The following is a 17,624-nucleotide window of genomic DNA, read 5'->3' on the forward strand; positions in this document are numbered from 1 at the left end:
TCACTTTAACCCATCTTCACGCTCAGGCGTACTCACTGAATACTTGTTGTATGCCAAGGGGGGACCTGGCATGCGGGAGCCCCCACTGAATCCCAGGGGCCCCGCAGGGCAGAGGTTATCATTGCCCCAGCTTTCACAGCACCTGGGCTTCTGGAGGCTTGCAGACAGGAGCGACGGTGCTCAGAGTCCGGGGCAGGTTGAGGGAACAAGCCGGGAGTCACCCCAGCCCCCCTGGGTGTGTGTGCTCTGCCACTTCAGTGCCTCGCGGCAAAAATGCACGTCTTTGTTGCAAAATGAAAATGCCATCATTTACACAGGATTGCTTGTGTTGATAATTTACTACTACTTTACAAGTAAAACCTGAAATCAGTTTTTAAAAGCATGGCAATCACTACTTTGGATACATATTTTTCTTGTTAATGTTCACAGCTGAATTTCAGGATTTTTTTAATGAACAATTATTTCTTTTTTTAAAGAATCATGGTTATTTTATTTATTTATTTATTTATTTTGGCTGCCCCGGGTCTTAGTTGCAGCACGTGGGATCTTTAAGGTGTGGCGTGCGGACTCTTAGTTGCAGCACACAGACTTCTTAGTTGCAGCTTGTGAACTCTTAGTTGTGGCACGCATGCAGGATCTAGTTCCCTCGACCAGGGATCGAACCCGGAACCCCCTGCATTGGGAACGCGGAGTCGTACTCACTGGACCACCAGGGAAGTCCCCAGAGTTTTCTTTTGAATTACTTTTTTGTTTTATTTTGAAGAAAGTCTCGCACATTAAGCCTTTGTATACCTAGAGAGTTAAAAAATGGCAAATGTATTTTAACTTGAGTTCTGATTAACTGTACGATGTCTTCATCATATAACACTCAGACCATTTCTTCAATTACAGAAGTCATCACCTGAGTTGACTTTTCAATATGTGAAATGGCAATTAATATATTTTACATAATCTCTTGACAAAGAAACACGTTAATTTAAAGATCATTCTCTGTATCTCTTTTTATTGTGTATTGTCTATATGGCCAAAGTCTGCAGACAGGTGTAGGCTGTCAGGTGTTACTGCTGGAAGAGCTACTTCACCTCCCAGAATAATGGGAATCAAGTGGGTGCGTTGCTTCTGGCAGATTGAAAGTTAACAGGACTTCCCTGGTGGCGCAGTGGCTAAGAATCCGCCTGCCAGTGCAGGGGACGCAGGTTCGAGCCCTGGTCCGGGAAGATCCCACGTGCTGCGGAGCAGCTAAGCCCGTGCGCCACAACTACTGAGCCTGCGCTCTAGAGCCCGCGAGCCACAACTGCTGAGCCCCGGAGCCACAGCTTCTGAAGCCCGCGTGCCTAGAGCCCGTGCTCCGCAACAAGAGAAGCCACTGCACTGAAAAGGCCACACACCACAACGAAGAGTAGCCCCCGCTCGCCACAACTAGAGAAAGCCTGCACGCAGCAACGAAGACCCAAAGCAGCCAAATAAACAAATAAATAAATAAATACATAAAATTAAAAAAAAAAAGAAAAGAAAGTTAAAACTTGGCGGCCAGGTGAGATGAGCTGCGCTTCTGTCTTTGGGGGATTGCATACTCTTTAGTCAGTGCCTCACTTCTGAACACCCCGTTAGGGGCATAGTGGTGCTCGAGTTTCTCATGGCGGTGTGGAGAGTCACCGGGCCATAGTCAGCCACCTTCGGGGCCTCAGGGAGACTGCACATCCCTGGCCATTGCTGCCCAGGCCTCATGCCCGTCTTCTCCTGTCACCCAGAACCACTGAGGAAAATACGGAGGCCTCTGGTCACTGGTCTTGGCATTATTTCACGTCTCTTGCAACCTGATGTACCAGGCCCTCCCTTATTTCATTAAAAAAAAAAAAAAAGATCTCAACTATTCCTTTCATAACTCCTCCCATTACACATCTTTTCTTTCATCCAGCCTGCCTTTGCTTGGTATGCCTACTGACTTTCTGTGGACTAGGTTGCTTGCTTTCCCAAATTCCATTGTCGAGGGGGGAAAAAACGTTTTCTGTACCCTCTTAGGTTTTGTGGTTGGGGGCCTGTAAATTAAACGGACAGAAGACATTAACAAGAGAAAATAGAGATTTCTATTTGTGTAAGCATGAGGCAGTTCCCAGAAAAATATGATTGAAGGAGGCAGTGAGCACCTGGGGCTTATATACCATCTTAATAGGGGTTGGGGAGAGACAGAGGGGCGCTTCTGGTAGAAGAGACGACTTTTAGGAAACATGAATGGGCTCTTAGGAGAACAGATGCGAGACGTGGTAGTTGTATGACGATGTCTGTTTACACAATTTCTTATCCAGGCTCTGACCTGTGCAGACTTCTCTTCAGCCATAAAAGTCAACCTTCCCGGGTTGTAAAACTCCTGGGGAGGGGATTTATGGCAGTTGAATTCTTTAGGGAGGCTTTGCTTTTAGGAAGATAAGGAGAATTTAGAAAAAGCCTCGCCCTGCAGCTGTTGATTCTCCCATGTCTTCAGCTCAGAATAATCCTTGAGCTCCCGTGGCATGTTCTGGGCCCCCTTCACCACCGAGCGGTCCCTGTTTTTTCCCCAACTCCCCACCGTCACTTTCTTGCTTCTTCCTGTGAATATTCAGCCTCTGGTTGGCCAGCGGTAAGGCCTCTGCTTGCCGAGCTGCCTGGCCTCTGCATTTCTGAATGACCTCAAGTCCTGCCTTCACCCCAAGCAGTTTCATCTCCCACGGGGCCTCAGGGAGTCCTGCTTTCCAGGAGCCCTTGGTCTGGCTCCCACCTGAGCCAGCTGGTCCCATGCCAGCCCCAGGGACCCCCCCCGCCCCCCACCCCAGACCGCACCAGGAGCTGTGATCCCTGTGTTGCACCACGTGTTTTCTCTGTTCTTTGTGTGTTTGTACGTGTGGTTGTCCAGTCTTCACATATCGGCAGTCCGAAAGAATGATGGTTCTCATTAGGCCCTCGTAACAGCATGTACATATAACCCATCTATTTTAAGCCACCGTCACAGAATGAAAATTTGACAGGGCTCCAGACACTGAGAAGGATGAGTTGTATCTTGGATTTGTGAAAAATTAAATAGTCGTGCCCACAGGTAACCTTCATAGACACACAGAGTTCTGCTAGGGTCGGGGAGCGATGACTCAACTGCCAGGGCTAAGAAGAACGTCTTCCTCCGTTCCCAGCTTTGCCTTTGTAAAGCTGTAAACCGCGTGTGTGCTCGTGTCATTAGCTCTGATTCTGTGTCGCTCTGCCTGGCTCCTGACAGCGCCCCTTTGCCCGGCCGCTTCCTCCCTCGCTGGTGACCCCGGGGCTCCGTCGTAGCTTCCCCTTCTGTGTTACTAGCCTGTCATCAGTGGGGAAGGGGGGTTGCCGTATTGGGGTAAAAGAAGTCTGTCTGCAAAGGCTTCTTAGGCAGCGACAATGAACAAGATACCTCAGAAACACTGGATTACTCGTATGCTAGCTTAAACAAATACTGAGTTAATAGTCCCCAGTAATTTCCACGGACAGCATCTGACAGATTCAAGGGTGATCTTCCGTTTTTTTAGAGGGCGTCCCCAGTGGCTGCATCCCCGGCACTTTGTTTGTTTAAACTAGGGTGACTGAGTCCTCGCCATCGGCCAGATCCTGTGCAGTGCTAGCTCTGAATCTCCGTGTTCCAGGGACCCACCTAATCCCAGGCCAGTGGGGATGACTGGTTCCCCCTTGTTTAAGTCCAGACTTGGCAACAGCTTGTCCTAAATGCTGGCAATAGGATCCAAATCTCTTTGAGGGATGCTGGGGGTCTTGGACCAGTTCTTCAAAGCTCTCTTAATTCTAAGAGTCTTGGGCGTAAACTGGATGAAGATGGAATCCCTCCCTGTTTTCTAAAACACAGCAGCATCGGTCCCCAGGTGAATGCACAAGGAACGGGGATGTGAATTCTGCACAAGTAAAGAAGACTGGCCACTGGGCTGGGAGTTTCTTGCCAGGGTCCTTTCTGTGGACCATCAGCAAATTAGAGCATGGTTTGTTTTGTTAGCGGGAGGCCTCTTAGCACAGTCAGAGGGTGTGCTGGTTGCACACTGTAGTATCCTCTCCACAGTTAGCCAGGTGAATTTTAAATGTGAGTTTTGGTGCTTAACATTGGACCAGCTGCCCATGCTCCTTTCCACCTCTGCCCCAACAAACGACCGCAAGCTTGGGGACTTAGAACAACGCAGATTTTATGTCACTGTTCCATAGGTTGGAATTCCGGGCCTGGCATAGCTGGGTCCTCTGCTCCAAGTCTCACAGGCGTGAAACCAAGATGTTGGCTGGCTGGGCTCCTCCCAGGAGGCGCTAGGGAAGGACCATGCCCAGGCTCATCAGGTGGCTGGTGGAACCCAGCTCCTTATAGGTAGGACTGGAGTCCCCGTCTCTTAGCTGGGTGTCCTGGCCTCCGCCCTCAACCCCTCGAGGTCTCGCTCTGGTCCTGACAGTGGGTCTTACATCACAGAGCCAGCACTGGTGCATCCGACTCTGCTCATGCTTGACCTCACTCCTTCTGCAGCATCTCTCCCCCTCCAGCCAGAGAAGGCGCTCTGCTTTTAGGGGCACACCTGGCTAGAGGAGCCCCCAGCCTTTCGGCCAGGACACCCTCCCTGTCTCCAGCTCCATAGCCTGAAGCCCTTCTGCAAAGTCCCCTTTACCGTGTAAGGGACCCCATTCATAGGTTCTGGGGCTTCAGGGGTGGGCATCTTTGGGGACCAGTCTGCCCACTGCAGTGCCTACTCTCAGTTCCAGTTTTCCCACTTATAAGACGGAGATAAGAATATTAGAAATGTTAGAAATGACATTTGCTGCAGGAATAAAGCTTCTCCCAGGCCCTCTGCTGCTGACTTTCTCCCTCTACGTTGTTCTTTGCTGCTTCTACATCATATTCCGTAGGGGTTCACATTCCTGATTCTTCCAGAGTCTCCGCACAGCACCTGGCTGCTGATCCACTGCCCCCTGTCTGCAGGTCCTGAGGTGCTCTTGGTCACCAGGAGGCTGGCGACCACACTCGCAGGCAGGCCTGGGTCCAGGCTGGACCAGGACTCACCCAGTTGGGATGACGTATCAGTGCCTGTGAGTTGGAGCTCTTCACTGCCCCTGTTCTATTAGACACTAAAATTGAGTCAGGGGCTGAAATGATTGAAGTCTGTAAGAAGGTAAATGCATGGGATATGAAACATTCTTACCCCACTAATATATTCTCAAGGTAGAGGAAGAAAGCTAATACAATGCTATATTTATTGGTCCTTTACTTGACTGTTCTGCCTGCAAACACTGCTGTTGTTGCTATAGTCTGTTTTGAAGGTAAATAGTACTTGTGCTGTTTCTTTTACCAGCAGCTAAAAGCGCCTACTGCACAGGGTCGCTGGGGCACATGTTGGGGTCCCTGGAGGACCACAAAGCGCCCCGGTCCTGAGTAGTTTTTGTGGCTCTCACCCCACCGTGCTGAGTGTCCACTGCCCAGTGTCCAAGAAGCAGAAAACCAGGGTGTGGTTCTGTGGCCACACAGGGATACACAATATGCAGAGGGCTCGGGTCAGCTTGGACCCTTGGCTGGTAGATGCCCCACCCCCGCATTGGTAAACCCCAAGAAGAGACTTGCAAACTCAGGGCTTGCTGTTTATACTTCTTGAGAACGTTTCTTGGCCCACGTGGACCCAGGATGCCTTCCTGACTGCTCTGCGCCCACCTTCAGAGACCTCATGCGTCTCCACAGTGTCCGCTGCCCCTCCGGGGTGACCTGACCACGCGACCTCTTGTGCACCCTTTGCCCAGAGCTCCTTACGTCTTCACGCACTTCCGTTCCTAGTGAAATAAAAGCGTAACCCAAGTGCCAGAGCTGGTTGACGTTTAAAGTGAGCATTTGCATCATCTGATTTTATTCATTATAAGCGTTTTAAGTTAAAGTTATTATGTACAGGGAGGATTCAGACCATTCCAAGAAAACAAGGCCAAGGACTTTATTTGCACTAATGTGAATTTTGCCATGGTCAGGTGTATCTTCTTGAAGTTTTTCCCAGGTGTATTCCTCAGAGCACTAATTATGGGGGACGTTCATTGGTTTTCTCTGAAAACACATTTCCACATTTGCGAAACTTCTCCATTAAACTTGAAACAATGGGTTTATCCAGGGCAGTCCTTCCAGAAACTTTTTTTATGCTGATTTTTGTATGTCACGAATCTCCAGTCCCTCATTCAATGTAAAGAATCTCCTTTTTTCAGTAGATCTCTCTGGACTGCTGCATCAAAGAACATCTGGAAACCTCGTACCTAATGACGTCCTAGTAGACAGTTTATCTTTATTTTATTTATTTTATTTTCATTGCAGTGTAGTTGCTTTACAGTGTTGTGTTGGTTTCTGCTGTACGGCAAAGTGACTCAGCTATACGTACACGTATATCCCCTCTTTTTTGGATTTCCTTCCCATTTAGGTCACCACAGAGCACTGAGTAGAGTTCCCTGTGCTATACAGTAGGTTCTCATTAGTTGCCTATTTTATGCATAGTATCAGTGGTGTATATATGTCAATCCCAATCTCCCAATTCCTCCCCACCCCTCTCCCCCTTGGTATCCAATACACTTGTTCCCTACAGTCTGTGTCTCTATTTCTGCTTTGCAAATAAGATCATCTGTACCATTTTTCCAGATTCCATATATATGCATTAATATACGATATTTGTTTTTCTCTTTCTGACTTACTTCACTCTGTATGACAGTCTCTAGGTCCATCCACAACTCTGCAAATGACCCAATTTCGTTCTTTTTTATGGCCGAGTAATATTCATTGTATATATGTACCACATCTTTTTTATGCATTCCTCTGTTGATGGATGTTTAGAAATGAACATTAACACGACTATTGAGAGATGAAGAAAAAGATCAGAAGCCTCCCCTGGAATTAAGCACATCTTCATTTCCAGAAGTGCTGAATTAGCTATGGTTGTGTGTAAAAGAAAGCTTTCATCTGGTTGGTGGGCACTCAGTGGGTTCTCAGGATTCAGGCAAGTAAAGAGAGTAAGTACCAGAGAGTAAATCCTGGAGGGCCTTGCCTTCATAGGCCTGTCATCATCTGGAAACAGGTGGCTGGGCCACAAGTAACAGCTGTTCGCATCCAGAGGACTGAAGAGAGGCCTCCTGCATCGGCAGCAGTGACATGTCAACTCCCAGAACAGCGGCCTGTCCGTCCCCTCGCTTGGGAACGAAGAGTTTAACCCCCTCCAGGTCCAGTAATTACGTAGGCTTTCCCTGCGTGTGTATCGCTTCCCAAAGTAACTGTCAGCCTCTCCTGTACACGACGTTTGCAGGCGGAGTGGAAAAATCACTTAGGCAGGTCTTCAAAGGCGCCCTCTGTCCTATGATAATTCTGTTTATGGCTTAAGCCTCTTCAGTAGCTATGCCCAAAGGCAGACAAAACGTGCTGTGCTTCTGCTCTTCTAGGCATTTGTGGAATTAGGTCATCCAGGAAACATTTATTTCCTTTCCCCAAACTGCAAGCAGTTGTGAGCTAAGAAACCTCCGAGTGGTTCTTCCTCCGAGAGAGTGCTACCTGGAGATTACACACAGCTCACTGTTAGACGTATTGTAATAGTGTGCTTGGGCGGCCAGAGCGCACTATCACAGGCTGGGGGGTAGAAACAGCAGCACGCGTATCCTCGCGGTTCTGGGGGCCAGACATCCAACAGGAGGGGTCTGGCAGGTTCTGCCTCAGGTGAGCGCAAGGGGAGGGCCAGACAGAGCAGCTTCCCCTTCCTCTTGGAAGGACCCTAACCCTCTCTGATGAGGGCGCCCTTGGGACTCATTTCACCTGAAAACCATTCTAGGGACCCTGTATCCAAATACCTTGGGTGTTAGGGTTTAACGTTTGAATCTTGCGGAAAACAATTCGGCCTGTAGTATGTATTTCGACATGGTAGCCATGCAGGGGGATAATCTTCAAGGCTGGTGTCATAGTTTAGCTCTCAACACGTGAAACTAATAGGGACCTTGAGTCAAACCTGTGTTTCACGAGTATCGTGCAGAAGGCCAAGGAAAACACTGATTTTGCCCATTTACTTGAATATGTAGAGGAGGTAGGAAGATGAAAGAAAGTATTCTGATGACCATTTAGAAACAAATAACACTTGTTTTATGAATCTTTAAAATACTCAGAGCCTTTCAGTGGTTCCTGACAAAGTGGTGAACACAGAATCTGTATTATTAAAAGAGAAAATGAGAAAAAGGTTTTTGAGCTATCTTGAAGTCCTTTGCTCAGCACTTAATTTACACGCACATACTTTAAGATGGACGACGAGAGGGCCTCACGATGTAGCTTTCATGAATAAAATGACAGAGAATTCCTTAGGAAGCTTCCCGCCCATGCCTGCCAAGTTGTTAAATACTACATTTTTCGAAGGCTTTCCTCAAAAGGAAAAGGAATCCATTTAGTGGTGTGATTCATTCATGTATCTAGCCTGTAACTCTAGAGGATTTTTTTATGCATATGTTTATCTCAGTACTGGCTTTATTCTTTTATTTTCAGACTAAAATTAATTCAGTAAGACAGCAGCTCTGCAGTGTGCAGGGGATACTGACCTCAGCATCAGACGCTTATGTAGAAGACCACAGCACAGTTCAAATCTGCTTTACCTATAGATAGGTGGATGAGTGGGTGGGTGTGTAGGTAGGTAGGTAGATAGGGATGGATGGATGGGTGGATGCCTGGATGGATGGATGGTGGGTGGATGGATGGATGGTGGATGGATGAATGGGTGGATGGGTGGATGGATGGATAGATAAAAAGATGAAGAATATGAACAAAAGTAGTAATTAACAGCAAAACACATGCAAACTTCATTTTTACAACAGTACTTAAAGGTTTATTATTTAAGTAAACATGTAATGAAGTGTATACATATTTGATATCACAATATTGTGGTACTTGTTTATGGGTAATTCACTGACAAAGAACAAGAGACCAGTAAAACTTAAACCTTAGATATGAGCCCTGTTAATAAAAAGTTAATCAAAAAACTTTAAATAAGACCCCCTCAAAGTTTTCATGCCTCATAGTGTGAAAATTGAACTTGCTACTATAAAATTAATGTATAGAATCAAATCTACTGCCAAAAGTGACATAATGGAAGTTTCAACTTAAAAGTAGTGGTTTAGTTGAAAACTGTTTTAGTGCTTAGATTTGGATTATCCATGGCTTTATATATAATGAAAAATCATGGATGCTGCTTTGGGGGTACTTAAATTTGCATACACGTAATGCCAGGCCCTGAGAGGCTTCAGAGTGAACCAGAGTGACTTCATGTCAACGTTTGTGTGTTACTGAGCAAAAGGAAAAGCTTCCTTCCCTAGAGACGATGTAATCACATGGAAAAAGTTCACTAGTTCCAGAAAAGTGTACCACTTAAAATGTACACTTGTACTTGTTTGAAATGTAAAATTAGTTACCAAGTGTCAGCTCAGGTGGGTCTGGACCTGAAGGGAATAGGTGCATGGGATTGAAGATGAGTCCCTGTTGGCCGAGCTGATGAGGAAGAGCACGGTGAGGGCCATAACTCCGAACGTGTGGGAACCCAGTGTATAAACCATCCCTTGGAAGTAAGGGGAGGGGGCCCCAGGCCATCTGATGACACACCTAGCAGACGGGTCCAACATTGTTTCTGGGCCTGCAGCTCACCTGGCCCCACTGCTGCCTCACCTGGTTCCCCTTCTGCCCCCCACTGTCGCGAAGCTCCAATCCCTCCTGGGCGTCTGATCATCTCAGAGAAATGGCGAGGGCTGTCTCGGGTTTTGTCATTCCTTGTCTGCCACTTGTCCCTCAGTCCGGGTTGCAACTTCCAAACCCAGCCCCCCGTGCGCTCCCACCCAGGCCCCCCTATGCTCACACCCAGCCCCTCCTCTCACTCCCCGTCACCCTCACACCCAGCCCCCCTCTGCTCACACCCAGCCCCCCTCCTCTCGCACCCAGCCCCACTCCGCTCACACCCAGCCCCACTCCGCTCACCCACGACATAGGCAGGCCCCTCATCTCTCTGCCAGACCCTCCCACAGTGGACTCAAACCCAGGCTGTCACAAAGCAAGCTCTCTTTCCCTCCGCCAAAACGGCAGTCCCAGTGCCCTCCGCATCAGAAAGGTCGGACTCTCCTTTGCGTCAACGTCCAGGGCATTGTCCATCAAACTCCCTGTTGCCTTTGAAGGATCTCCCTAATCCCATCCACCTCCCTGCATTCTCTCCGCCACCGTCAGACAAAGGTTCAGTTCTGTGCAATTCCATAGTTACCACATGAGCCATCTTAGTTCCCTGATGCTCCTGTTGAAAGTACCTCCTAGCTACCCCGCCCCCAGCCCGTGGTTCAGACGAGCAGCGTGGGCAAAGGTCGCGGACGTGGGCCGCCTTACAGGGCGCTCCTGAGTCTGAGCACCTTCAGAGAAGTGGGTTTGGCACCTCTGTGAGCTATAAGCCCCTGAAATACTTCCCTTCACCTACCTGGTGGTTGGAAATGTCATTCTTTCTAAATTAAACCCCTCAAGCTACAGTTTAATTAAGCTCATCTGCTCTCCTGGAGATGGAATTCAGATATATTTCAGCTTTCAGCTTGGTAAAGTGAAAAAGAACATTGGATTCTGGAGACCCGGGCACAGTTCCCAAATTCTGTCACCTGCCTGCTGGCGTGACCTTCAGCTCACCTCTGAGCTTCCCAGGCTCAGATCCCTCAGCCATGACAGTGACAGGAGAGGGCTGGGCTGGCCGCTGCCCTCGAGGGTGACACTCCGCGGCCCCTGTGTTGCTTTGAGTCCCGACCAGGGCGCTTCCGCCACCTCCGCGAATTCAGCAGGCGGTCTTCATGTACTCACTCCTGGCCTGGCACTGTGAGAGGGCGCCTTCCCCGCAGCCCTGCCTGCTTACAGCCGAGCACAAGCTGTGAGAAGAGTACTCCTGACCGGCAGCTTCCTTGAAGTCCTGCAAGTGTGTCCTGGGGTACCTGCTATGTGTGCTGTGCTCCAAAACTCACTCCACTGGTGAAACGATTGCATCCACACCCGTCCACAGAATCTTGGGCCGAGGGCCGAGGTGCAGGTGGGCGAGGGAGGGCGGGCGTTCTACTCCCCTGGCCTCTGCACCTGCTGCAGCCCCTGCAGAGCCTTTCTTACAGGGACATTTCTTCGGCAGACACCAAAGTACACATCTCCAGTCACACTTTACAAGTAGGTGTGAGCGAGTTAAGGTTAGGTGCAACCAGTCAGTTCTGGGTGGGAAGGGCTGGTCAGGTCACTGAGGGAACAATGAAGTGTTGAAAAGGAAGAAGAGAGACAAAGGCTCTGTTAGCCACATGTGGCCCTTAGTAACTGCCCGGACATATTTTGGTACTTGCCGGGAAAACATACTTCCTCCTTTTTGTTTGTGTAAGGTGTGAGCTGTATTGCTTTAGCTTATGTCTTTCAGTGGTGTTATGATTCAGTGGTTTTATGACTGCTAAGTCCTGTTATGAACAGGCATAGTCTTTCCAGGTAACTTTCAAAGGTTTATTCTTTGGTTTCAGTAGAGAGACAAGCCGTGCGGTGACTATTCATACAGTGTCCACGATTCTAGGCTCTGGGTAACTTTCCCTACGAGTGGTCCTTAGAAGACCATTAGGTCTTAGGAATCAGGGCACAGCATAAGGAGCACATAAAAACCTTTTGAGGCATTTTCACAGGTGCTCCAAAATCTAGTTGTTCTGCTTTGTATTTCTGCTCCTTGTAAGAAGGAGGGGAAGCCCTACGATTCCCGGTGCTGTCCGTGTGCTGCCAGGGCTGGGGTCGGCCACCTGGACCCATCGCTGGTGCTGTCCTCCGCAGGATCCGCGTCGTGTGTGTGGTTCCTGCCCTGCATTTGGCTGCTCTGTTCAGCTTGTGTGAGGAGGGCAAGGCCGGGGCAGAGGGACCGAGGGGTCCAGTTTCCTGTATCATACACCCTCCAATGCACTGGCTGATTCCGATACCAAACGCAGGTGTGTGTGCCCGATGACGCACACTGAGGCCAAACAGCACTCAGACTTTGGAGTCTGGAGCGGAGAAAGGTTTACCGCAGTGCCTGGCAAGCAGACGGTGGCTCATGCCCCCCAAAACTCCAGACTCCCCCAAGAGTTTCAGCAAAGCATTTTGAGAGGCAAGTTGAAGAAGCAGCGTGGATAGTCGCTGCAAACTTCTTGGTGCCAGAATCCTTTGTTCTTGCAACTGTCCACATAGGTCCGGTCGCGGTGTTCATGTAAACCTCCAATAAGACAAATGGTATTCTTTGTTCTGCAACTTTTTATCTCTACCTGAATGGGAAGGTGTTACACCTTTAAAGGTCAGAGCCTTGAGAATGGGCTCTCCTGTGTATTTCAGGCTACAGGCAACATTCTTAACTGGAAGCTAAAGCAATAGCATACAAAGGCTAAAGTTAAAGAAGCAGATCCAATATGGAGTCGTATTTGTTCTTCCCTATTACAGTCTGCTTTTAAAAACATCAACTTCTCTTTTAACTTCTCCACGCTTCTCGGATTCTTGTTGACCCACGGGAAGGGTCCAGCTGGCGCTCGTGGAAGGCGTTTGTTGGCCACAGGAGAGGAGGCAAAGGAAAGGAACTTTAGGAGCTCCTGACACAATGTATACAATCAGGGTTTCTGCTATTCTTCCGACCGTATTTACAACACAGACTACAACCGCTTTTGACCTTTCAGAACAGTCGGCATCAAGAGGCTGTGTGCAAACTCCCCGTCCTGTCTGCCGGGCTTTGCCCTGAGTCCTTTCGAGTGCCCAGCCTTACTTATCTGCCTGGACACACTTCCAACGGCCCTCCTGCTGCACAAGCCTCACACATCCCTCCTCCCTGTCATCCTTCAGGCTGGCCTCCCTGACGCCTGCCACCCTTCACTCTGCCGCATGTGTCCTAAACATCGCGTTTCACATCTCCGTGCTGCGTTGGGATGATGCATTCCAGAATTAGGTGGGGACAAAGAATAAATTGGAAACAGAAACCAATAAACGGTGCGCGCCTGCAGAGAGAGTGAAACCTTCAGAAACAGGGTATGTCAGTTACGCCGCCTATATTAGCCATAAGTACCTGCGGAGCTTTTCCCTATCACGCCACCATTCCTCCTTTTATTTCCTGGAGCTTAAACGGCATGTGGACAGAGCATGTGGACATTCATCTGTATTTCCTGGAGCTTAAAGGGCATGCGGGTGAGCTGTCAGGTGTGAATGGGCTGACCACTGTTCTCAGATGAGGACAGGTGTCTTGGGCCCCTGTTCTGCTCAGTGCCACGGTTTCTGATCCACCACCTTTTCTTCACACCTGCCCACATGCTCCTTGGAAGGAGCCTCCCACAAACACAAAAAGCTGTTTTCACGACTGGAGCCAAGCACCGTTACGCCAAGGAATCAACAAAATCTCTTCCTCCGCCCCGCTGAAAGCTCACAGGCGGCCTGCACAAAGCCTAAAAATCTCACGTATTTAAAGAACAACATGTCAGCAGGTGACATTTAAGTGCCTGTCCATGGTCCCAGGTAAAACAACAGGGACGTTTAGAATACGGTCAGGTCATAACTTTAAAAAGTCAGGGACAGAAACGTCACCAGCAGGAACTCTCTGAATGAGATAACTAAGAAACGGCACCTCGGCGGCCTAAGCGGAGTCATTCCCCCCTGAGAGGGAAACCGTCTTCTCTCGGTAGAGGCAGAGAGCTTGAAACAAGACGGGGCCGCAGGAAGCCTGACAGGAAGGCAGTGGGACTGGGTGTTCCGTGTGCCCAGGACCGTCCAGTTCAGCGCTGTGTCCCGGGCATCAGCCCGCTCTCTGCGGTGCCTAGTGCTGGCTTGTTGTCGTGACGAGTAGTAATTCACTCGGTCCTCACCTCGGCCCTGGGGGGAGTCAGCTCATAAATGGCTCAGCCTCCAGGAGAAAGGGAAGGAGGGAGGGAAAGAAAAAAAGTCAGTGAACCTGTTCCAGAGCAGACCAGCAGTAAGAGTGTGAGAGCGTGTGTATGTGTTTGTGTGTGTTGTGCGTTTTCCACTGACTTAAAGACATCAGAGGATGCAGACCTTCTAGTGTCAGGCTGCACCTGGCAGCTGGTGCCCAGGAGCCGTTTCCAGGTCACCAGCACATGCGGCTGGGACCGCAGCGACCTATGAGGTGGGGTTGGGGGCCGTCGTTGTGATCAATGGCAGGGGGGCCGGGGGCTGGGAGGACGTGAGGGGGAGACTGTCAGAGTCCAACCTGGGCCACCCCCGGGCATCTTCGGGCACTCGTGGAGAAGAAGGGGCACAGGAGAGCATCTCAGAGGTGCCGGGAGGAGCCCTCTTTATACATGTCCGGCCCCTACAGAATCTTAATGGAAAAGACTAAAGCTGCTTTCACATTCAGTGTGGGATTCCAGGAGCCAAGGGAAGCTTTCTCAGTGGGTGCTCTCCTCGGAGGGAAGGTGATAAAAAGGTGACACACCCGTTCACCGCTGGGTAGACTTCTGCCTCGCATTTGGAGCGAGTCCTGACGTGAAACTCGCAGTAACGATGGTCACAGGATGGCACGTTGAGGAGCTTCCTGACGCGAACGGGGCCACAGACACTCCCGTTTAGTGGTGGTGTCTGAATAAGCTGAAACAGGTACCGCACCTTGTACTCAATCTTTGTGTTTGGGAGATTTTTGGTGCGTGACGGGTACCCCCAGGGGCTGAGTTTTTCACCAAAACATCCTAACGGTTTAATTTCCAAACTGCAGTACTTGAAACATTGCCAGCTCTGAAGTCACTTTACACCTAAAAAGCATATTTTTTCTTACTTTTCACAACTTCCTCTCATGCTCAGCATGGTCAATTATCAATTGAACAGATTCTTATGATTCAATTAAAATAAATTTGTAAACCGAGAATCCAGTCTTTCCACTCAGCTGTGCCACATTTCGGTAGCACTTTGGGGCCAAGATGGACCCCTCCCCCGTAAAGTGACGTGGTGGGACGCACTCGGGCCGCAGAAGGGCCAGCGCCCTCTCCTCCCCACAGACCATAAACCGGACAGCCTCCACTCCGTTTCTGTGTCACGCAGAACACCGAGCTGACTCAGCTGACAGTGGTGCGGGCAGTGAAAGCCCAGTCTAGACGTGTGGTTACAGAGAAGGCCGTCTCAACCCTCTCTTTCTTCCTCACCCCACAGTGCCTGGTCTTTGAAGATGCTCCCAATGGGGTGGAGGCCGCCCTCGCAGCTGGGATGCAGGTGGTCATGGTTCCTGACGGAAACTTAAACCGAGACCTGACCACAAAGGCCACCCTCGTGCTGGATTCCCTGCAGGACTTCCAGCCCGAGCTGTTCGGTCTGCCGCCCTACGAGTGAGAGGCTCCTGCGCCCACACGTGTGACCCACGCTGCCCAGGAGAAGGGCAGAGGAAAGCCCAGCTCCCAGACCTCCACGTGAACAGTCCTTCAGCCTGTGAAGCCTTCTCATCCCACGAGGGCCTAGCCCACACTCTCTAAAGGGTCAATGAACTGTAACGTGACAGACAGAAAGCAAAAAAGGGACAGCCCAGAACACAGATGGAAATTGTCGCTTGAATAGTCATGTTTAGTATTTGAATAATTTGGGTTCGTTTCTTTTTCTTCTTCGTTGTTCTCAACCCTGGCTGGAAAATGTAAAATATGTATACATATATGTATATGCTTTTATGTATATATGTGTATGTACATATTTATTATAGTTATGTACATTGTGTACTGTGTCAGTCTCCTCAGTGTTTCATCTTAACATGTGCTAGCAACTAATAAAAGTGAGGTGGTGATGGTAATTCTGTTTGGTTTGTAATCTGAGTGGGAATCTGCATGAAGGATGAGGTTTTCATAAATCATTCTCTTTATCAGCAAATGTTGACATTCCTTATGTGCCCTTGAATCTCTGTGGACCTCTACTGAGAGACTGACTGTGAACTGTATCTTCCGTTGTTTCCTTTCAGTGTGAACATAATGGTAGCCTACATCTTATATCACGGTGCATATCCACGTTTGAGAATGTTTTCTGCCTCAGAGAAATCATTTCCTTTAAGAACATTTATTTTTTTAATGCATTCTTTGATGCAGATAGAATTGGATTTCAGAGTGCATCCTTGGTACCACCGAGAGCCGTAGCCCATTTTTGGAACAATTTATTGGACATTACACTTTGGTGATTAACTGCTTTTAGTAGATTTACTCAGCCTTTTGTGATGGGAATATAGTGAGACGCATTGAAAATGGGAACAATACAATCACAGGGTGTTTCCACTGGTGGACACCCCACCTCTGGCCTGCCCCGGTGTTCTCTGTTCTTGATTGTCCTTGAGCTAATTTTCAATTCTGTGAGTCTTAGAAAGGTGATAGTGATGTTTGTGATTGTCAGGGGGAATGATTATCTGTGCATGGTTGTCTCTGGCTGTTGACCAATTTTACATCATTTCAGCAAATTCATTTCAACATTCTTGATTGCTGTATACGTGTCTGTTCTTTGAATTCTCCTTGGAATCAGTTGTAACATCTTACTGTTCCCTCACCAGTGTGTTCAATTGAATAAAAGTTTTGACACTTACTTGTTCATGTTTTATTTGTATGGGAGTATGATTTTACCTTTTTTTTAAAAAAATTATCATCTAACAAAATGTAAAACATAAATGCAAAACATACATGATTGACTTTCTTTTCTCTTAACCCAAACAGTGCTCACATGGTAAAGTGGCATTTACATATTTAAGAAAAATTTTATTGAAATGTAGTTGATTTACAATGTTGCATTGGTTTCAGATGTACAGCAAAGGGATTTGATTTTATATATATATATATTCCTTTTCAGATTCTTTTCCATTATAGGTCATTACAGATTATTGAGTATAGTTCCCTGTGCTGTACAGTAGGTCCTTGTTGGTTATCTATTTTATATATAGTAGGCATTTACATATTTTAGGTGAACCATGCTGTCTTTGCGTACAGCAAAGAAAGGCTCTCAGTGAAATGGTCACGTACGTGATTTGGTATCTCATTCTTCCAAAATATTTGTGTTGCTGTTTTCTAATCATTAAGCCATTTTGCATGAATAAGACAAACAGGTTTAATGCCTCTTAATGATGTAGATCAGGGTCAGTTTTTCTCTAGGGTGAATGTGGTCTTAAATGTGGTGGTGGTGTTTTTGTGGTTTTAGCCAACTCTGCAGACAAACACCTTGTACTTTTTTGTACGAAAGAGGAATACGGATGTGTGGTCAAAGCCCACATATTCTTTCTTATTTTTCTACGTGAGTCTGATTGAAGCAATTGAAGCAATGCAACATTTCAGTGGTGTTTTTCCACTGAATAATCCATCAATTTCATAGAGGTATAATAATGAAAAGTTAGACCAGAATGACTGCTGCCAAGAAAGTTTAAAGAGTAGTTGTCTTACTTTCTTAGCTCATTTAAAGTGTGTTCCATTAGGACCTTCAGGGATTAATAGAAGTTACGCCATTTTGTGCCCTGAGTTGCACCGTTTTGCTCATATGTTACCTGTCCTTCAGAAGGATTTTCGGCACTGATGATAGCCACCGAGAGATGACACGGTCATTCTCTTCTTCATCCCACTTAAATGAAACATGTGAACACTTTTAAGAATGTACTAATTACTACTTA

At 48.0% G+C, this 17,624-nt stretch overlaps 1 protein-coding gene across 1 annotated transcript in view; it reads left to right on the forward strand.

The window, feature by feature from the left end:
• Window positions 1-16,555, forward strand: part of PUDP (pseudouridine 5'-phosphatase) — a 70,563-nt gene extending 54,008 nt beyond the window's left edge. The window contains exon 4 of the mRNA XM_029240422.1: window positions 15,158-16,555. Coding sequence (XP_029096255.1) covers window positions 15,158-15,334 — 177 coding nt within the window. The 3' untranslated portion in view covers window positions 15,335-16,555. The remainder of the gene's footprint in view (window positions 1-15,157) is intronic.
• The last annotated feature ends 1,069 nt before the right edge of the window (window positions 16,556-17,624 follow it).

Source organism: Monodon monoceros, unplaced genomic scaffold (genome assembly GCF_005190385.1).
Source record: "Monodon monoceros isolate NGI ecotype Baffin Bay Population unplaced genomic scaffold, NGI_Narwhal_1 Super_Scaffold_22, whole genome shotgun sequence".
Lineage (NCBI taxonomy): Eukaryota > Metazoa > Chordata > Mammalia > Artiodactyla > Monodontidae > Monodon > Monodon monoceros.